A 22,937-nucleotide genomic window follows, 5' to 3' on the forward strand; every position below is an offset into this window, starting at 1 on the left:
CGCAGCCGCCCGCGCCGCCATGGCAACCGGCGGCACCGGCCTCGCCTTCCGGGGCGGCCTGCGGCGGCAAGGGCCCGGCCGCGGGAAAATGCTGGCTGGGATGGCTTCCAGAAGGGCTCCTGGAGCGATTCCCCCCCAAGTACTACTTAAAACAGCATTTTGCTTTACGCATCTCTAAGCGCACAAACTAGATGGCAGCATTTAATTACGAATTTCTGTCCTTCATGGCGATTGCCAAAGGGGAAGCAGTCAGGGAGCACTAGCCATGGCCCTCACCAGAAGAGAGAAGTCCTGGGAAGGTACCTCAGTGTGCCTCGCTCAAACCCGACAGGCAAAAAGGAAGGAAAATCTAATCCTAGCTTCTCCAGAGACACCTTACACAGCACACAGATGCTCACTCCAAGAATTTCTCCCAAATGGCTTTGCTCCTGGAGGGAAATCAACCCAAACTCTACTCAAATACCTTCTGCCACTTTTCTCATATTTATTTTCCCTTCTACAGAGTTGCGTGAGATTAAAGGCATTTAAGCTCATTTAAAATAGTATTTAAAACTCATTGTCACCTATTTGATAATTAAAACAATTAACCTTAAGACAAAAACCTTTCAGGAACAGGTAAACAAAAAGTTTGCCTGTTTCTACTGATTCTGTACTAGGTATGCTTCAATCTGTATACATGTGGGATGGGAACACTCATTTTTTTAAATCAATTTCCAATATTTTATTAGAATGCCCAAGATTAGCGTAATACTTTCTGAAGCTTTGGGTATTCTTCACACTTTCAAGAGAAAAATGTTCTCCCACAACACTTGAGAAAAACAAGCTACCCGGACAACTATAGGCCATCTTTAACCGAACTGATGCAAGCGGAAGGTTGAGCTGTGGCAGAAAGAAACACCATGAACATTCTCTGCTACTCCCTTCTCCTGAGTAAACAGCCATATGCCTCAGTTAAATGGAATTTTCCTTCTTGCCAAAGAAAATAAAATCAGCTCCCCTCACCTTACTTCTGGAAGCAACAGTAAATAGTCTTCAGATGTAGAATTTAATTTTTGCACACATGTCCTTAATTTGGAACAGCAACACTCTAAAATAAGAACATTAAGTATACCTAGGTTCAGTCTCCAGGAGAGCAAGGCATTCAGAGAGAAAACCAGGATTCAAAGTGTTTGAAAAACATACATGAGACCAGCAAGTCAGTTCACAGAGTCCTTCCTAAAATTAAGAGGTGGCTTGCATTTGTATATCAACAATATTCACGAGCAGTGTTTCTTTCACAGAAGGGACAGACCACAGCACTAATATCCAGTATAGAAAATACTTGGAGGTTTACAGTCCTCAGTGCCTCATTTTTCTTTGATTTCCCATACATTTCAGATTTGCTCCAGTGAATATATAATGTAAAGAAAAAAAAATCCAACCAGAGAATTCTTTTATCCTCAAATCTTACGGCAGCTTGTGTTCAGAAACTCTTACCTTTAATGCCCTCATAGTTTTCTCCAACATAAATTAAGCCATGGGGAAGTTCAAAAAACATACTGTGTGCACAGATCTCCAAACAGAAAGCAACCTTTCAGCCTGTACAATCACCCAGTTTATTGGTGAAGGGAAAATACTCCAGAAATGCCACACAAACAACCATATGCACAGAAACAACCCTTGCCCTACTCCTTTTATTAAATTAAATACTTGGAGATGGAAAACAATAATTTCCCCTAATCCAAATACAACTGCTGGTCTCATTTATTCTTTCGTGAGAGCTTCCCCAAGAACTGCAGGCTCCCGTCCTAAAGCTTGGTTGTCTTTTTTTTTTTTTTCCCTTTACATCCAGAACTTCCCCCTTCTTTCAATTTGTGGCTATTAACATCTCAGTCTCCCACTATACCTTCCCCGTAGCTTCCAGGGAGCTGCTGCTCAGTCCCACCCAACCAAAGAACTGACTGCACCCCCTCATTGTGGTCATCTGCAAACTTGCTGGCCATGCAGGCATGTGAGTAGCACACCTGCATCTGAGCAAGCACTTCTCTCCTCTGCCCTAGCACTTCCCATTCTCCCCAGCAAGGTTGTCCCCGTTGAATGATCCACCTCCACCTGTGGGAAGCATCTGCTTTTGCTGCTCCTCCCAGCTGTGTGGTCACAGCAGGTCACTGCTCCTAGCAGAGGCCTCTGTGGTAGATTCTTATTTGCAAAGAAGTCTAGCACTGTGTTTAAAGTGGACCTACCTTTTCCTTATGTCAAAAAGCAGACCTCCTTGATGGATGGCACCAACTAATTTCTCAGTTAAAGGCCACACTTGTAGTCTTGGACAGAGTTGCTCAACACATCTGACAGAACAGAGTGAAAACGCAGTCGTTTTGCAGCCGGCTACATCAGACTCCTTACTGTCAAGTGTGTTTATACTTAAGTTTTCTTTCCATAATATATATTACCAAGTTTTTAGAATAACAGATAGTGAAACGTCTACTTTACTACAGTTTGGAAAGGAAGGAGTCCCAGTTACATAATTACCATCAAACTCTTGTTTCATACAGCATTTCTTCTTGCAGTAGTCTGCTTATAGCTTACTGGTCAGTGACCTGCTTCTCATTCCTTTTTCCTAACACCATTAAAAACTCCCAGGGCCTGAAAAGCATCGGGTAAACCAGCAGCCAACTGTACAAGTGAAGCGTTAAATTCAGCACCCGTTTCTCAGGGTTAACAGAGCATATTAATAAACGATTCAGTTCTCAGCCTCAGTATCACCACCTACTGATCAATCTACTACTGCAGAAATGAAGACTGCTGAGGAACGAAAATTTTGCTCATGATAAAAATGACAAAATGGAGCATTAAAGGGAAAGAGAAGGTTTCCTTTACTTTAAGGGTTTAAACCAAAGATTATGTAGGAGCACACAGCAGATAAGGTCATTAAATGAAAAAAGTGATGCCATTTTGCAGGTTTACCTTTTTTCTAGGGCATTTTACCAGATGATCATACCATGTGACAGTGACAAATGCATTCCAGCTGAGATAAGATATGTGGGTCATGCTGACTTTGCAACAATATAAGCCACTACTGGGGATAACATGGTGTCTCTGTGAGACAATTTACCTTCTTTGGATGAAAAGATAAATGTGAATTAACAGGGAAGAGTCTGAAACATCTGAGCAGTGGTATTGATCTACTAAAGACCTAGATAAGTCACAGAGAAACTAATGCTTGCTCTCCTTGATGTTAGTGATGGATGGGATAGCAGATTTAGCAGCTAAGGGGCTATCACTGTCAAGAAAATCTGAGCACTAATACTACAAATAGTTTTTTTTTTTGGGGGGGTGGTGGTGGGGGGGGGGGGGGGGAAGATTACTCTGCAGTAGAGGGGAAAATATGTCCCAGGGCAACAGCAGGCAGAAGTGATCTTTTACTTATGACATTATGGACTGTAAACAAAAATATTACACAGAACAAAAATATTCTGTGCTTCAAATTCGTTCGGCAAAAATACAGCTGCTCCTGATGAGAAAATGTGGTTTTAGTAAATATTTAGCTATATAATTGAGTTTTCAAAGAATAAAGAGAATAAACGGAGTCTCAGGCCAGAAAGGATGTTTGTGAAAAGGACATGAACAGCAATTAGTCTTATAGGGGCAGCATGTTCTTTGCTTCAGTTTCAGGCTTCCATCTCTGCTCAGCTGTACTAGTCAAAAGTAAATGTTGTGGGCATCTAAAGGCAGATGTAGCAAAGCCAATTAGAATGTATATCCACAGCATCATATACAGCATATATTTCCAAGTAAACTTGGAGTTCTTAATATTTCCTATTAATATTTATTACTGGCTTATTTGAGTTCTTAAAGCACCCACCCGCTCTTCTGAGGAAGCACAGAGTTTCTAAAAAACTGAATACATAAATTCCGAAGACTACGGATGAATTTTACTCCACAGTGACAACACTACACCCCAATGTTTCTTATAAAGGGGATTTTGGCTGGTTGGACACAAAATAATTATTTTAGTTAAAAGGGCAGACTTACATTAAAACAGACTCATTAGCTATTTCGTAGAGAGGATTTTTAAAAATAAAAACAGTAAGGTAGTGCAACTACACTTGATTCTGCTTTCACGCAGGTAGATGATCACATTGTCCCTTCCAGGCTTACATGTTGACAAAACCATTCTTCATCCCATGGTGTCTTACCTCCATAATATCCTTGTCAATTCTTTGTTTCCACATCAGCAGTGCCATAAAACACATGTGCTTCTTGAAACATGCAGACCAAACTCATTTGGACCTTGTAAACAAAAGCAGGGAATCGAGACGCTATTTCTTCACTAAGTTTCAAGTCTCTTTCCAAACTTCATTCAACCCATCAGGATTTGTTCAGGGTTAAGATGGGAGGCTGCCTTAGACTCATTGGCTGTTTTCTTTTGTATCTTCTCTGGGTGCTTCTGTCTCTGTAGTTTCTGTCCTATTCCTATTACTCCTACCAAACTAAGCTTGTGGCTTTCTGCAACCCTTCATTCAATCAACATTATTTACATTGCTTAGTAGTTTTGTAAGTGTCCTATATATTCTATAGCTTCTTATTATTTTAATCTATACTACAGAGTTCAATTGCTTCTTATAATTGCTGTCTTTTTTTTCAGGATACCTGTACCATCAACGTCAGCCAAATTTTGTACAACAGCCAACAGGATTGTGTTCCATTCAGTGAGCTGGGAAACAAGCTTTTACAGCACACAACACAGTCTGAACTTTCCTGCCAACTGGCTGCCTGGCTAGTAGATCTGCTCAGGTTATGGAGCAGAGAATTTCTCAAGTGCATTTGGCACAACTTTCCTAGCATTCAGTGATTAAAAAATAATTTGAAAGCAATGTCCACCATGCTCTTTTTAATCCAACTAGCAAACACAGGGGAAAATACAAGCTGCAATTACCAGGCTTTCTGCTTTACCTGTAATCTTTTTTTTTTTTTTTTAAGCAAATGTCCTAGGCAGAACAGAGTTCTGTGTAAAGATGATCGTAAAACTACTATGACATTCTTGTTTGTGCAGCAAGAGCTTTATCCACTTCAATTTAAACTTTTGTTCCCCCAGTTAAACTGAAAAAGAATTGAGATCACAAGTTCAAGCAAAAGGACCGATTTCTTTTTAATGAAAACGGACAGCGATGTTTAGTTGAGAATCTAAATGTTTATGGGTATGACAATTCTGCTTATAAAAGCTCATCAAGAAAGTTGTATGAAGCTTACTCAGACTTCTGTGTGAACACTGTGATCTATTTATCTGTTAAGAAGTGCCCTTCAAGATAACAAGATCCATTTGTAGCATTTAATTTGGAAACAGAGATTAAGTAACAAACTTGCATTTATGCTACTTTTTCTTATCTTTCATTGTCTTTTCTGCATGGGGTTCAAAAGAAACATTCGAGTGACCATCCTGAAATCAGCTCATCTGCCAAGATGGGGAAGGGGACTGTCTCAGAGGAAAACCAGTCATTGCCTTCAACCCAGCCATCATCCTGCACTTCAACTTCTGCCTGCCTCTTAAATACTCTACCTGGTCATGTTTTCCATTTCCAGCATTTTTAATGCACTACCATCAGAAAGCACATCTCTGGAAGGAATATTTATCGTTTCCATGACTGAAAAAGATATTGAGAAAAATCTGTCAAATGCTGAGCTTTACTCTTCTCCTCCTCCCTGTATTAGCCCCCATAGTAAAGTATGTACCCAGTAAAAGGGTGAGATGGCACATGCTCCCTGGACTGCCTAATTCCTTGGAAGCACCAAGCCCACGTGTTTGCATATATTTCTAATTTGAGTGCAAAAGAGCACCAAGAAATGTGCTTAGAAGAAAGCAGAACCCCTCTCCTTCCTGCAAGACACACCAAACAGTAATTCCAAAGAGTTCATTTTAACATTTGTGTGTAAGTAAAAGCTGAGGAACTCTAAAGGGGAATTTAGCAGAGAGGGGAAAACAGAATAAAACTGACATTTTCAGAATTCAGCATCTAACAAAGTATTTAACAAGCTAGTCTGTAACTGTAACCCTAAGCCACAACATCACTAAAACAATGGGAAGGGCAACCAAAGGGCTATAAACAGAAAACAAACAACAACCCCAGAAAGGGCTGAGAGCAATGTGAAAGCCTGTGTCCATCTCCTGCTCTGGCATTTCATCCTGCCAGTCAGCTCAGCAGAGTTCTGGAAAAAGCCCTGGGCTGGTGAAGGCTCTGCTTCCTTGCCCCGTGTGGGGACATCTGCAGGAGCCCTGGGGTATCTTTAGTAGGCTCCCTGATGTTTTATTCAAAAGCCTTCAGAGAAAAGAAGAGGGCACGGTAGTTAATGACACATTTCACTGCTGATAAAACAGCAACTTTATGCTCAAAAAAAAAAAAAATCACCAGTGAACTGGTGAATTACTCTGTGCTGCTATGGACCAGATGAAGCCCCCAGAGGCCTGGCTGCCAGGTGTTCCCAGCCCTTTGCCTCTCACCTTGACTTGGTTGCTGTGTCCCTGGAAAGAACACGCTGGTGCTGGTGGCTGCATAGCTGGGGGGACTGCGGCAAAGAAAATAACAAAAGGACTTTGACCAGTAAAAGACATTTGCTTGCCATTTGGCGTATAAAGACAAGTTGGCCACTTGACATCAGAAGACAATGTATACACACTTCATGCAAGCAGTAACTAGAGTTTGGTTGTGCATTTATGCTTTGTACGATATGCAAACTTAGTACTTTCTGAAATGAACAGTTAAGTTGAAACTGTATTTCTACAATTTAGAAATCAAACCTATTCTAATTTGCTACAGCTGGACACCACCTGCAGAGTACTGTTTAAGTACTCTGAACATTACACACTGATCTTTTAAATATTGATAATGCCATTTCTCATTTATGTGGCATGAAGTCCCACAGGGAATAATTATGTTAATAAACCTTAATGATTCTCACAAATAAATGATCAAACAAAATTGCTACTGTTGATTTATATTAATGGATGCCTTTAGGAGGAGATTTGTCAGGATGTGCTGCTTCTTGAATCCCAATTCATCTTATTTAGCAGAAGAATGTACATAGTTTGTAAAACAGATTAAGTGTTTAAAATACAATGCGTTCATAGAGTTTCTACAGTCCATAACATTCAAGCAAGGTTACCTTGCCTTATGGTAAATCTGCATTAAATGGCTTCTCCGTATATAACTTTCTTTAGTCTTTTTTTTTCTCCTCCTTTGTCCCTTGTGACTAAAAAAAAGTCCTCCTGTTGAAGACCTTTTTCTTAACCTTTCTGTTACTCATGTAGGAATTGGTGATCAGTTTGCTGTCCTAGTAGATGAACACTGCTGTTGACAACTTTGTTTTCACTGCAATGAGTCTAGAAACATTTTAGTGCTTTAATAAGGGCGCATCACCTGAAGTTGATGACCCAAAGAATTTTATAGGATATGTAATTATAGTTTCTACTTTTCTGCTACTGTTGGATATACAGGAAATCCCCATCTCACAAACAACTATACTTCTGAAATTTTAACCAAGTTCATTTGAAAAATATTTTACATAGGCTTGCCTTTTAAATAGTACATATGTTTGAAGCAGTATCAATGTGCTTTGTTTACCTGTGATTATAGGGCAAGAGATGTTTTAATCGTATCACAAGAGAGGAAGCTAAGGAAATAGCACGAGAAGGAACTTTGAGATTTTGAATTTAAACTTTAGTGGAGCTAGAAAATGATAATAAGTACATACTTTGATGATGCTGCAAAACACGTACATATGAGCTGTGGTAAGTCATGGCAAGAACCAGACAGGCAGAGGAGGCAGAAATATGCTTTCTTCGCCTGCACAATTCTCAGTGTCCAGTGGTGAGAGTCATACAGTAGGTTTAATTCTTTGCTTGGACAGCTTTGTTGAATTGATCAACTCCAGCAGCAGAACGAAGACACAGGATGTTTTTATCTTTGAGGGAATAATATGGTTAAGAAATCAGTAATTTGCTAGAACTTAACCTACCCAGAGATTTTCAGTTTTTTTTTTCCTTTTTACCCCTTCCTGCTTGTCTAGGAGTACAGCATTTCAAAGCAGCCTACCATACACACATTTTGTTTCTTTCATAATGTAACTAGCTCCCACAAAGCATGACATTGCATTCACAACAGGTTGGTATTTCAAAGGATTGGCATGAATGGATTTTAATACTGACTGGATAATACAATCATGAAATCCAGCTGAAACATAGCACTAATTCACTCCATGCACAAGGAAACCAGTATCTGCAGCACAGTGATGAAGGTCTCTAATAACGCTCTAGAATGAACTGATGGTTTGAATTATTTCTTCCAAGAGGAATGTTCCTTGAAAGCCTATCAGGTAAGGCTTTACCTTTGCAAACCAGGGGCTAATCCTGCAGACTCTGAAAATATTGGAGATTCTAAACACTTGAAGGGCTGGAACATCCACAGTCATTTTCTTACATTTTGTGGACTAATAATCCTCACATTTGTCAATTCCACTGTAAAAGCTGGTACTAAAATCTTTCTTCTGCTATTCAGAGCACTATTTCTGTACACAGAGTTTGCCCATCCTGCATTTCTTCTGAACAATGGAAAAACTTAGTCTCATTCATCCCTCGCATGTAGGTTCTTTAATAGCTCTCCAAGCAACTAGCAGGGAACATTTTCAAATATGTAATTACCTTTTGTATGTGACAACAACACAGAGACTTTGAGCAATTAGTAGGATTGGACAGACTAAGGATTAGGTGTGCCTAAATTCTGGTTTTGTCTGTAATTTGCTGCATGGCATTCAAAAAGCTACTTTATCTTACTGCTTTGCTCATGCTGGCAACAATGCTTGTCATACTTGGACAGCAGGAACATCAAGCAGATTAGTGTGTTTATACCTGTACTGCACTTGAATGGGTACACCACCACCTCCTAAAGGCTATCACTGAACACACCTCCCCAGGTACCTAATTGCCATTATTCTCATCTGCCTCTCTGCTTATCACAAAGCAGTACTGGTCTCATGGTCTGACTGACATAAGCTTTCTAAGATGATGGGCCATTTTTCTTGGAGGGCCCCAGGGAGGGCAGTCTGGGCTCTTAGGGATACCCCAAGCAGAGGGAGGAGACACCATGCTCCCAGCCAGAGTGCTGTGTTGCAAGGCAGGAGCCTTAGTCCTGTCTCTGGCTGTCTATGAGCTCTATATATGCACATAAGCATCCTCCCTAAAAGAAGTTTAGGCAATTTGATTCAATTAAATGAGACCTTCTCTTTGCCCCACCAACACAGAAACTTTCTTCTGGTTTTCTTTGGCCATTGGTACTTGTTCTGAGATCATTTTTGAAATCCCGGAATCATATCATAGAATGGATTGGGTTGGAACAGCTTCAAAAAAGCATTTGGTGTCTAGCAGAGTAAATTGCTTGACTCAGTCTGTCTCGTTTGCTACCATTTCTACTATAGATTTTTTTTCTCCACCTCGAAGCAATGTTAAAACCTTCTACCAGTCGCACAGGGAGAGCTGTCACTCCTAAACTGTCTCATCTCTTCCTTCCAGCTTGTTTTAAACTTTGTTAGTCAGTCAAATCCCTCTGCTCCTTGACTGACCCCACGCAATTTCTACATGCTTGTTATTTGAAATACAGTTGCTCCTTATTGTCACACCATCCGGCTAGATACTTCTGCTTTTATATACCACAGGTATTCTAACTTAAGATACTTGATCTTTAACAGTTAGTTCATGCAGTTTAGTTAAAATTTATATATAATTCATTTACATTTAGATAATGAAATATTCACTTCCACTTTGGTTGTATGCACATAAATTGAGATTCTAAATGGATTTGCTGCAAAATTGCTAGGAATTCAAACACGTTCCTTAGTGCTTATACAGTGAATTGGTTCTATTTTAATACTCACCCATTTTTATCCTGTCTCCTAAATAATTCATGTTTATTGATTTCTACTTACATGTACCAGTGCATTTTGACATCAGACTCCTCACTAGCAGCTGCATAAAACAAAATTCCTGTTATCTAGACTGCAAGATTCACTCTCTTTTTAAGAAAAAAGTACTTTCTCCCTTTTTTAAAACTAACTTGAAATGAACAATTCGTTCTTGCCTACTTGTCATGTAATGTGCCAGTTTCCTGAAGGACTATAAATTTGTATATTTTTTTTTTACCTAGTTTAGGTAAGGAGAAAGAAAGAAGAAAGATCTTCTAACAAATGTCAATATTTGAAAATATGGATCTCCCCTCCCCCCAATAAATAAAATAAAAATTAGATTATCTTTGCCTTCCAGGCAGCTTGTCAAGCAAATACCCACCTTGCTTGGCTCCCAAGCTGGATTAGTGAGTCATGGGAGAGCACCCTGTTACTCTGCGCACAAGCAGAAGAGAATGGTGTCCAACCCAGTCCAGACGCAAGGTGTACATAAGAAGGGAGATGCCTGCACAAGTCCTCCTCTGGACACCTTGAGCTTGGGCATAGTGTCAAGGAGCTTTGCAGCGGCTTGTCCCAAACTGTAAGCAGGAAAGCAAACAACAATACTCAAAATGTGCTTTCAAAGTGGGATATGAGAGTTGAGACTATAAAGTTAGACGTCATAAACAGTACATGATCTTAAATAAATTCAATACCCATCAATCCTAAATGTAGATAATCCACGTTCTCTGCCCTCAGCTGCATCAGAGAACTCGTTTCTTTTTCCTAAAGCAGTAGTGAAAAAATAAGATGTTTTTCATACCAAAATGGCATGAATCCTTCCTTCCTTGAGTACGAATTTTCTGGCCAGTCCTAGTCTGTGCTAAATGACTGTTAAGGTAGTATACAGAAAAATAATCTGAGTAAAAACACAAAAAATCCTTGACATTTGTTGACACTCTTTCTAAATAATATTGCTCAAAATTTATAATCTAACAATAAAAGAAGCAGAATTTGCAAGTTATCTTATATAATAATAATAATGTTAAACAAAGTTACTCATAGTGTACTGTGAGTATACAAAGCCCTTGTAATAAACTCATAATGAGATAAGGTAGGAACATGAAAAAAAGATAAAAATACCAAGACACAATAAATGCTAAAGCACATATTTTTGTTACATCTACATCCCAAAGATGTTTTCTGTGAGTTCTTTTTATGCTATGTCAATTTCACTTGAACAAAGTTTAGAATCCTTGCTAGTTGGTAATCTTCTAAGTGTAAGTAGAAGCAGTAATTAAGATGCTTAAAAATAAAGCTGTGAAATAACATGACATTCATGACACTTGCAGTAAAAATGCATCCAAGCTTTTCTGTAGCTCTCTTTCAGGAAATATTTTTGTTGTTGATACCTTGGAAACAGAGACAATTTTAAAGAGGTTGAGTAAGTTTTAACCTTAATGTATTAAAAAATTAACATATTTAGAGCATGCCAAAATGTTGTTCAGGTGAAGGAGCTGAGTCTCATACCCTGTTCATGACCAACACAGGAGAGCTGAGAGACTCCTGAGGACCCCAGCACTGCAGGAAGTTTTAATTCCTTTTTCAGGAGTCACGTGGAGAAGCCACATCTTTACTGTGCTTTGCTCAGGGAGTGAAAGCCACCCTGTACAAGCACTGACTTACCAAGGGACAGAAAGGGAAGATGAGCTTTTCCACCTATTTGTATCAGACCATGTCCAGTCCTGGGAGGTGATCTCAGCCAAGAGAGGGCTACTTCCACTGAACGTGAAATAGTACATTCACAGCAGAATGACACTGCTAGATACCATGCTCACCACTTCAATTGTGCATGATTACCTGGTCCCAGACCTCGCAACAACCTGCTTTTCTAATAATAAGATACCAGGCCCTTGTCATTCACAGATCTCAAAGCAGAAGGCTGCACTAATTATAGCTGTCCGGATTCAGTACCGCTTAGGTCTGCCTGAAGATAACCAAAGGGATTTTTTTCCCACACTATTTATTCTTAAAAGATTCTAAAAATATGCTATAGGCCTTGGCTTATTTCATAAGGTTGCTCTTCCTTTAACTTACAAAATATCAAAAGTGTTCTGTTTTCCTAGACAACTTCCTGTATGACTCACGGTTTCCATACAGCTTCACATTCATGAATCCACCAAGGCTACTGAATATTTATCAGATTTTGGGCTTTTTTTTTTTCCTAAAAGATTTGCATTTAAATAAATAACAACAAAAGAAAGAGTTGAAAAGAGTCTTCCAGAACACCCTTTTCCTTGTGTTACCTCTTTCAACTTTTGTACTATCATTGCAGTCATTGTCTACCAAATATTCCCAGGCAGACAGAGCATACATTAATGCTGCAAGAAACAAGATGCAGTTCAGAAACATTGACATCATGTGATTACACAAGTTTTCAACATGTTTTTTTATTACTCTTATTAAAAAATCTATTATATTTGCTTACCCTTTCACTAAAAGTAATGTTGCATTTGCTGTTTATTACTTTTTTGTTATCTTATTACTTTCCTTCTTTCATGAAGACGCTCTACCAGAAAAAGCGAATTGATATTCATTTAATCTGTTTAAAGTTCACGTCACTCAGAATAATCCTTTTCTATCTTCTCTCAGGGAAATAGCCACTCGCCTCACAAGAGAGTCTGGCAGAATCCCCCTCAGACCCATTCTCACACAAGCACCACCAATAAGGACTTGCCACCCTCTTTGGTGCTGACAGAAGTGGGACAGTTTTGTTGGACTTCTCTTGGGTCCAACAGGGGTGAAAATCAGAACTTCAGAACATTAATTCCTGCAAGGACCAAAACCAAAGCACCAGGATCGCCTCTGCCTCCTCTTCACACAGGCTTCTCCCTTTCCCATGCACACCCTTGCAACATATCAAACATCCACAGAACAGCGAATAATCTCAAGACCAGATAAATGGAGACTTTTGCTGCCATCAGAAAAGGATGTTCAGGACACAGATATATGTGGGGAAAAGTTCTGAATGGGTTTCCTCCTCATCCCTACTCAGTAATACAGAGAAAGGGATGTGGTAGTACAATTATTAATATTTAAAATTTGAGAGGTCTGGCTAAGTTTACCCTAACAAAAGGTATATTCTTTTGACCAAAAGCATCAGTTTTGTGAGTACTAGAAGAAAAATATGAGCCAGTGTTGTAAAATCATTGAGGGCATCCCGATTTCCAGTGAAGCAAAAAAATACATGTGTATGTATATAAATGCTCTCTCCTTTTTAAATAGCTCTTACAAAAAAGACTTGAGAAGCCTACAAAAGGAAAGGAGAGAGACTCTAAGGGCGTTTAGGAACAGTAAAATGGCATTTTTGAGCAGTGCATACCTTTCACATGCCCACCTGCAGGGACTGAGTTTTGGTCACTGGCAACATTTGGCTGCTCAGCACCTGGCCAGCCCTCCCCGAGGCATCAGCAGAAAAGAAAGTGAGAGGAAAAAAACAAAAACATGGGTTACAGGAACAGCAGTCTATTATGGAAAAACACCGCCACCAGGCAAGGCTTACAGGGAGCCAAGCTTTACATACTTTCATAAATACATAGTAAACCTCCCCCTCAGCCAAGCTTTTGCACCTAACATCTTTTTAATTAAGTTTACAAGCCACACAGCACTTTGGATCCTGGGGCCCAACTAAATCTCTGTTTACCCAGTCAGAGCCTCAGTGCATGTATGTGCAGGGAGGGATCCTGCAGCGTGACCCTGGGCGCTACACTCAATCCCTGCAATACAGTGTCTGGAGGCCAGGACCAGCCTCGGGAACTTGGTACGGCTTCCAAGGACCTGAAGGAGAACTGAGCCAACCTCTGCTACAAGTCCGCTCATCTCAGAGGAAGATAACTGAGCTCATCCTCCTCTCCCTAGCGTTTCCCCAACTCCATGAAAAAAAAAAACAAGAACAAGTCAAGTTCAGCAGTTTCTGGGACAACACACTGTGCCCATTCTGGTGGCAAGAGCTTAATGCTGTGAATTTTCCCTTTATACATTTACTAGAATTAATCTGTATCTTTGTAAACTCAGAGCAATTTCCCATCCTGAAGAAAAAGTGTCTTACTCTAAATCCGCTTTAATGATTGTGCCTACCCCATTCCACTGAGATTGTTCAGAAGGAAGAGACTGTAATCTATTTAGCTTCAAGGAGGGTTTCTCTTTGACGTGCTCTCCTAATAGACCATTTATCAGGATGAAGGGTGCTCCCCAGAGACTGCAGACAGCAGGACAGGCCTAGCCTGAGTGACAGTTTGTCCAGCAGAGATTGACTTTAATGAAGCACAGAATAAACAGGAAGATTAAGAGACTGCAAAAATCAGCAACAAGTTTTGAGTACACCTGGGTAGCTTAAAGTGCAGCACACATCTTTCACTGAATTATAACTGATATATAAATATTTTGTTGCTAAGGATTTTGTGGATATTCATCATGGAGTTTCTTTCTCTACAGCAGCAATCTGGCAACAGCATGGATATATTGTATGGCATACGTTTTTAGCAAAGTTCAGACCATTAAGGTAGCATCTCCAGCTGAATCTGCCAGAGCTCCTGCTACTGTCAAGAGAGAGCAGCAGATCCACCTGCCTGCTATGTCTACCGGAGAGTGAGGGCATGTCAGCATCTCTCTTCACTGGCTGTTACCAGAAAAAGATCAGCGCTGATGCAGACATCTTTGGACAGATGACTTTCACCCACAAACCTCAGGCACTTAGGCCTGAGGTATAACCACGTGTTGCTCTTCGTTCTAATACGTGTGACTCCAGACATCTCTCCACCACTTGCATACTTATTTCTTTTGCTGGACTCCGATAAACATTAACTTGGTAAATTAACTTGGTAAAAAAAGCCTGAGACTGAACCTATGAATAAAGAAAAGTTTATAATCCAGTGGCAATAAGCTACAAATGTAGAAAGGAACCTTCCTACTACCACACCTCACACCTAGAGATGTCTGATACACTGTAGGCATCTATTACCAGCAAGTAAGACCCATTGAATCTTCTTGCCACTGGATGATCTTCTGAATTTAAATACACACTTTTTGCTAAAGCAAATAAATCAGTCACACTCCATTCTGCAGATGCTAGTATTGACAAAAACACAGAATACTGCTGGGATAGTTTATTCCCAGGAAAGAGAATGAAAGCTTGAGCTCCAGTATCTAGAGCTGCAGAATTCAAGCAGTTTTTACTACTTTCAAATAGCTTTGTTCTTGCAGGTCAGAAACTCTTTACCAAAACAAAACAGTTTCCAAAAAATATTCCAAAGAGTAACAGTTTCCAAACAGAATAACTACAACACATACTCTCGCTGTAAAATTTCAGGGACAGTAGTTTTTGACAAAGTGGCTACATGAAGTCAACTTTACACATGCACTTATAAAGTTCACATTGTGTAGTTCATCTCCTTGTAAACTTCTGCTTTGCCGTTACTAGTTTTCACACGTGATATCCAACCCAACAGAAAATGGCTGCTCCATTGCATAGACAACTTTTTTTTTTTAAATAGCATATGTAATGTCTTTCTGTAAGTATAAGAATTGAAGTTATATGTGAAACAAGCAATATAAATGTAATCTAGATGTTTTTAGGATCCCAGTCTGCCCATGTTGCAATTATACGTTCTCAACAGATGATGGCACCAGAATTCAATCTGTAAATAAACACTACTAGGTAACTGACAGATTGCTTGGATAAGTACATTAAAACAAATGTACCAAAATTTAGCTAATTTAAACTGTATAAAATAGACATAAACTAAGTAAAGGTTGGAATGTGCCTTTTTAAAATAAACTGTCACCTTTCCCCTGCTCTCTCTTTCCCCATGTCTCAGACTTCAACCTTTAACCATTAAGCAAAGATTTTGTCTTTCAAAGTGTGTACAGAAAAATCAGATACTTTAGCCAGAGTCTTACTTCTAAGGGATACTACAGATACATATTCTTGTTACCAGAGTTGTCATGCTTTCAGCCTTTGCTAATCTTGTGCTCTGTACAGCAGTGAGTTTTCTCTTAAGAGCACAAGCTAACCACAAGATCAGAAGCACAACCAAGAACATTAAACTCAGGAAGGTATTGGCAGGAGGCAAACTTTACTTTTAAATTCATAAATAATTAGGCTGTTAGAAGTCAGAAAAAACTACTCCTCTATAGAAATTTTCATGAGTTTCTTACTTCATCTTTTTAAATTGTCCTGGTTTAAACATCATCAGTTTGGGCAGGCGCTTGAAAAAATATTGATTTAGAAGAAATTGAGTCTGCCTTCATTGCTTCTCAGGTAAACATCATGTACAGATGTAAAATAAATGGAGCAGTAAATATGGTTGAAGATTTGGTAACTGGATTAGTAATAGTATTTCTAACATAGACTATTCACTAAAGCAGGAAAGAGAAAGGTGTTAAATAATTCAGCAAGGAACAACAAATGAATAATTGGGCTGTTAATTTACTGTTCTTCAGTCCTTGCAAAGATTTAATGGAAGCTATGTTGCTTAAACTATTAAAAGTGTTTTATACTTGCCATATGTTAGCAGAACCATCATTAAAACTGTAATTTATTACTGGAACGAGCCTCAAAAATATTATGCTGAAGCCCAAGAAACAAGTCCTGGAACCAAGGGTCAGATTAGCATTTTGTTCATGGTATCGCTCTGATATGCCTCAAGCAAGACAAAGAGGTCCATTAATTCCGAAAGGACAAAACCCCACAACTGTACTTGTTTAAAGTGTAATTAGTAGGTTGAATTCTGCAGTCCAGAATAATGCTAGTGGCTAAGCAATTTTTTAGTGGGCAGAATGTACCTATATTTCATGAAGATTATTTAAATCCAAAAAAACACTCCAAGTCCCTAACTACAGAAAACAGAGAAAAACATTTTTGACACCTAACATATTCATACGTTGCTATTGCCAAAATGACTACACTGAAATTTGAAGGCTTAAACTGCATCTGGTTAGAGATCACTGTGAAAGCAATTTCTACAAGCTGTTTATTCCTTCGAGCTCATTCATTTACTGATAGCACTGTCATTTTTTGACAGACAATAATGAAGGTATTAGTAGCTGTTGTACCCTACTCTGTGCATTTTATATACCTTTCCTCATTAAAGAGTATTTTGACACATTATAACAAGATAGCATTGTTCTTTATGCTTTACGCACAGGTAACAACTTTATAGTAGTCTATTAAAAATAGCATTTTTTTTATTATTAGATACTCTTCTCTTTGCTTTTAAGGTATGACAGATAGAGACCTTCTGTAAGATGCCATTTTTTTCCTAGTTAAATATGCACATATGATTGAATTTTACAACATCCAAATAAAAGCAAGATTCAAAACATACCTTCATTCTTCACACAAAGTACACTGTAGGAACCTTTTTTTTGGTAATGCTGAAGTTGTTGGTACTATTCTAAAATACATCTTCTGTTCTATCTGATTGCTGCTTCTCCCTGTGGATTTTGAATATTAAACTATGGTTACATGGTTTGGTTGGAAAAGGCCTCGTAAATCAAAACACTGTAATGGAAACGCTTTTTTTCTAGCTCTGCTAGAAGTACCATGTAAACTCTACTTCATCTGATTTTCACTGGGGATTAATTTTAGGAGGTTGCTTGCTCTCCATGTTTCTGATTTTGTTCCTTTAAAATACTGCTTTTCTCCAACCTCCCACTGCAAACTTCTTACAGGATTTTTTTTTGTTGTTGTTAGCTAGGCATATAAAGTAACTATAAACCTGGATTGGGCCTCTGCACGCAGTGGTAGTGCAAATGAACAACAACAGTAAGTGTTGGGAGTTAAAATGCCAAAGTTGCATAGTTGTAATAGCAGGATTTTATTTCTAGTTCCTTAAGTAACTAAAATCAAAAAATCAAGGCAAAGCAGAACTGGTTTTGTTCAAACAGAGTATTTCACATTTTTGCACTAGCATTTTTCCTCCTAAGACCACTACACCATTTACCAGTCTCATGTAATTCCCATCCTTGTCAACAGCTACAAGGACCACATCTTCATCCAAATCCGTAATATTATTTTATCCCAAGAGCAATGCTTGACTGATGAAAGAACAGCCTGCCAGCCTCATATACAGGTTGTAAAAGGAAATAAGATGGCAGAGTCATCACAGCAGGCCTTTCTTCCAGCTAAGTTGGCAACACTGCTCATTTGGGAAAAGTGTTTGCAAAGAGGTACATAACACTGACTCATCTAGATTAAGTTTTTTTTTTTTTTTTGCTCCCTGCTCACTGAGTAAGGGAATTAAATAAGATTCATACAAGCCTGGCCTCCTACTAAAACTGAATTTGACCAGCATTGCAGCATGCATCTTCTGCAGATTAAATTCTTAATGACTACATCTCAGCTGATCTCATACCTTTAATTCATGAGCTGTATCTATTCTGTGATCCCTGTTGGGACTCCAGTAGTGGAGACTCACCAACATGACTTCAAAGTGCTGAGTGAGGTGTTGCAAAGAACAGTTGTGGCAGCAGAAAGTTTATAGCTTAACATCACTGTCTCAGACTGTTCAGTGACCCTGCCTCAGCTTTAACAACCACTGTACACAAGTTATTTTTGAGTTAACTCAGGTGCAAATGCAAGGCTGGCACCCTGAATTGCTTATGTCATAGATGAATCAAGGCAGGTTCAATTGGAATTTCAATCAGGTATCAGGTTAAAACACCTATTAGTACGTTCCATTAATACATCACTTGCAGAATAAAGGTCCTAGAAATGAATAATCCCTGAGGCAATACAATACCCTCCCCATATCTGGCCAACTCATCCCAAGAGAAAACTAGCAAAGCCATGATTCTACCCAATATAAATGAGAAAGAGGACTGCAGGGAAGAGGTAGAAAGACCACATGACTGGTAGTAACACAGCAAAAGTATAAATGGAATGAGTTTCTTCATTCCTGGCATTCATTTCTGAGGGAACAGGGAAGATAACTTCAGGAGAAGCTTCAAAAGGCCTCACCTTACTGGCCACATAACACAAATTTTCTTTTGTTTTAAAGAAAGGCATGAGGATTTTACTACAGTATTTTTCTTTAGCCAGCTTTATACTCGAGCCCAAAATCCTATCCTCTGCTCTTCTGGGATAAGCATGTGTGTGTGTATCTGTGCATTTCAGTAATTTATATAAAAGTTAATCCAGTGGTGTGATGAGAAATGCACATTACATTTAAATGAGCAGAGGGAATAACAAAGAAAACAGATGAAACCCATTACAGGTGTCTGTGAGGAAGGGAATACGGATGTGAAGCTCCAGTCTGAGAATTTTAACAGCTGCCATTAAAATACCCCAGTGGGAATTAGAATAGTAAAGCCTTTAACAAATCTTGCAGGTTACTGATGTTTGGCCTGTGCATCCACAGAGGGCTGAAAATAATGAAGCAAGTTTTAATCTCAGCCAATGAGTTTAGAATAATTTTGTATTCTGGCAATTCTCATTTTCATCATGCAGAATAAGTCTTTCACTCTGAGCAATCTCTCTTTTGTAGAAGCAGAGTAAGATGTAGTATTTCAGCCTTTTGAGTATTCAGACCAACATACACAGCCAGAGGACTAGAAGTCATCTCACTCTTAAATGTAGCGCAAGCAGGATTTAAACTGTAAGCTATTTGAAGTAGCCATATAAACTGGCAGCTTGCTGTCCATTTCTAGTTATAGCACTAGAAGGGTCAGTTAGGCTCATAATAAAATATACGAAATCTGAGTTCAATCAGCTTTTATTTTTTGTTAATTAGAAAAAAAGGAAACCCTTGTAAAGAATCAATTATTTGCCTTGTTTATAGAAATTATCCCCACTACTATGAAAGGAGCAGTCTTTTTGCTAAGATTATTAGAAATGAAACAATGACATCTGCAGTAGGATTGGCCTGGAGATGCTCCTTCCATTGGCTGTCCTGGCTACACAAGAGGTGAAAGAGAGAAAGGTCTGAGAGGCAGGCTGGCAGGCACACACAGCTCCCACTGCAAAGCACTCAAGCACAAGGAAGTCTAGAATAACTACAAATTAGCTCTTACTTCAGTAACCCTTCTTCAAAATACAATGTTTTACCATTGAAAGAGACAAAACTTCAGTTCAATCAAGTTATAAAATTAAGCAAATCAGGCTGTACGGAAAGATTACAAAACACCAGCCATATATACACACATTATTTGCCATTGTCTATCCCTATACTACACAAAAACATCGTAAGAATAATGTAGTGTAGTATACAGTTGTATTTTAATTGCTTACTATATATGTGTTCACATACCCACTCTTCACTCAAAGCTCAGGGTGAGCAGGGGCTTTCTTGTCCTCCACAACAAGAAAGGCAAGGCTGACATCAAGAATCAAAGTACACATCTAGTCATCACTACCTAGATAAAGATATTAAAAATAACAGAAAACCCTAAGACACAGCAGCCTACGACAGGCCTTGTCTATTGTTTTCAATAGATCATAATCCCAGGACAACCAATGAGCAGTTCTACTGCCACATACAATATTCAGTGTCCTTCCAGTACAACTCCTCTATGCTCCTACTGCACACATAGAAGGAGAAATACTGGAAAACTAACAAAATAGAGGAAATTAAAAGAAGCAAAAAAAAATACATAAGAGAGATGTAGCTTATTTAGCGTGCTCTATAAGCAGCTGTAACCCACAAAACCAATCATGGGCAGAGACGCTTATCCAGTTGTCTGTAAACAAGTGTTGTCTGGATTACCCACATCAATTTAGAAGACATATATGGACAACCCCCATAATCAACCACTAAACCCTCCTCTATCTTCAGTCTACTTGTGCAAGACAAGTAGAACATTAGAATCCACTCTAATTCTGAAAATTAATAGGAGATACTTAGCATAACCCAGACCTTCTCTTGGTGAGGAAAGTTATGATATTGGAGAATCAGGAATCCATAAAGCATGTAAAGTAACAGTTCAGCCTACTTTAATGCAACACCCTCTAGGCCATTACATATCATGTAGCACTTTAGACGCTCTTCAGAAAAATGATATAATTTTATCTTGCCAGAAATAAAGAACAAGTTGCTGAAAGAGGCACAATGCTCCTTTAAAAGGATTACAGTATAAATGTAGTCACCATAACTTGCTTGTTTAGATCAGATATTAAATCTTGAACTGCATTTTGAGTGTGAAAACTGTTGTCTTTACTTCACATGAGAACTCTTTAAAGACCCCAAATTATTAGGAAATAGCTACATGGCTTTCTTCAGTATGCAGCACTATGCTCAAAATTTAAAAAGAAAATAAACATTACAGTATCCAAAGTACATTGGGATCTAAATTTCAAGATTCATAGGTGCTTGGATATTAATGTTTGTTAAGTTTACATTAATATTCAAACCTTTATTTAGACCTAACTTGTAAAAGTTCTTCAAATACTGGATAGTTCAAGCCAGGTCTTTCCCTTTTTTTCTGGTAACAAACAGGTAGCTAAAAAATTTTCTTTTTAGTCCCCTGGTTAAAAAAAAAAAAAAAAAGGGATTTTGATATTCTGCTCTTCTCCCATATATTGATTTACCCAGGTAATTTTAGATCAGTAAAGCAAATAATTACAGGTTACAGTTTTGCAAATCATTAGAATACTTACTTCAAAACAAAATTAGCTTCTTTTATACTTCTTAAGAGAAAACTAATAAAAATAAAAATCAGAATTAAAAAAGTATTTTTAAAACTGAAAAATATATTATTGTGTTTGTGAGAGGTAAGGGAAAGAACAGCTTTAACTTTTCTTGCTAAGAGTTTCTGCTTGTAAAGACACGCCTCTTAATTGTTATTTTGAAGGTTATTCATACCAACTGCAAATACAAAGCCTTTTTCAATCATTTGTAGTACATGGGATGTCCAAAACACATATCCAGAAACAAGGTAAAAAACTGGGTATTTACATTATGCAAATGAAAGGTAATTTGCACACCAAATTTGCAGTCATGAAAAAAATCTCTTATTTAAAAACACAAATATTGGTATTATAAAACTGTATATAAAATCCAATTAAAAACATAATAGAACTTCAGCAACTGACAGTTTGTCTCCTTCCAATTGTCAACTGGAATCGAGAAAGAATGATGGGGTTTAAGAGACTCCTTTTTCATAGAGACTGCCTCCTTTTGCTACAAAATCTAAAGTATGGTTTAAAAAAAGTTTTAGCTAGCTACAGCCAAGCATGGCAGAATTTGGCCCAGCCTGCAGACAATCCAAAACCACACCTCCTAGGATTATTAATCCATTGGTAGTAAATTTAACCTTTAAAGTAATTTATTGCAGACTGAGGAAAGCAGAAAAGAAAGCAGCTTGATTAGAGATGTAAGGTGAAGACAGCACTGCTCTGGTTCCTTAAGTAAGTCAAACTTGTGTAGCAGCTGGAGCACAGGGAGCACGCTACTCATCTCAAACCTGCCTGAAAGTTATGTGAAAACTGGCTACACCTTGCAGCACGAACTCATCAAATACCACAGGGAAATGTGCTTGAGTACAGACTGCAGGGTATGGTTTGCAGTATGTACTTCTCAGAATGCTGCTAGAGTAACAAGGAAGTAATAAGCATATATGAAAGACAAAGGACGTGACTGCCATTAGGGAATAAGTGTGCATTAGGGGCTTTTAAAATTTAATTTGGATACCAAATTATAACTCGGTTCTCTTTCCTTCACAAACAACAGCAATCAAAAAAGCTTCTGACCTAAAATAAGCCTGCTTAAAACTGAATGCAGCTATTACTCAGCCTTTATATTGTACTATCATCCTGAAAATACTACCAAATGAGGTCCTATACTTGTCCTACAAATGTCAAAATCCCTGCCCCAAAGAGTTTGCAGGTTGTGTTATAAAGTCTAATTATAGTGTGAAACCAGAAATCTCCTTCCAAGTGGCAAAATTCTGAAAAATCAAGATAATTACAACCCTAGCTCATCCTGATTTGTGAAGCTATTTTTAGAACAGTATAGGCTGATGTGCTCTAAGCTTTT

General features: G+C 38.5%; 1 protein-coding gene and 1 long non-coding RNA gene across 3 annotated transcripts in view; one reads left to right on the forward strand and one right to left on the reverse strand.

Moving 5' to 3' along the window:
* Positions 1-4,831, forward strand: part of TEX9 (testis expressed 9) — a 37,516-nt gene extending 32,685 nt beyond the window's left edge. The window contains exon 12 of the mRNA XM_040570669.1: positions 4,625-4,831. Within this exon, the coding sequence (XP_040426603.1) occupies positions 4,625-4,831 (207 nt within the window). The remainder of the gene's footprint in view (positions 1-4,624) is intronic.
* Positions 1-21,299, reverse strand: LOC121076382. Of its 2 annotated transcripts, XR_005823491.1 has the most exons (6): positions 14,044-21,299; positions 13,289-13,361; positions 10,310-10,505; positions 7,726-9,991; positions 4,176-6,293; positions 1-2,324 (listed from the first exon to the last, which is right to left on the reverse strand). It is a non-coding gene; the product is annotated as an uncharacterized LOC121076382 (long non-coding RNA). The 2 variants fall into 2 exon arrangements; XR_005823492.1 differs by lacking the exon at positions 7,726-9,991 and having other exon boundaries at positions 4,176-4,269; positions 13,289-21,299.
* Between the last annotated feature and the right edge of the window lie 1,638 nt (positions 21,300-22,937).

Source organism: Cygnus olor, chromosome 11 (assembly GCF_009769625.2).
Source record: "Cygnus olor isolate bCygOlo1 chromosome 11, bCygOlo1.pri.v2, whole genome shotgun sequence".
NCBI lineage: Eukaryota > Metazoa > Chordata > Aves > Anseriformes > Anatidae > Cygnus > Cygnus olor.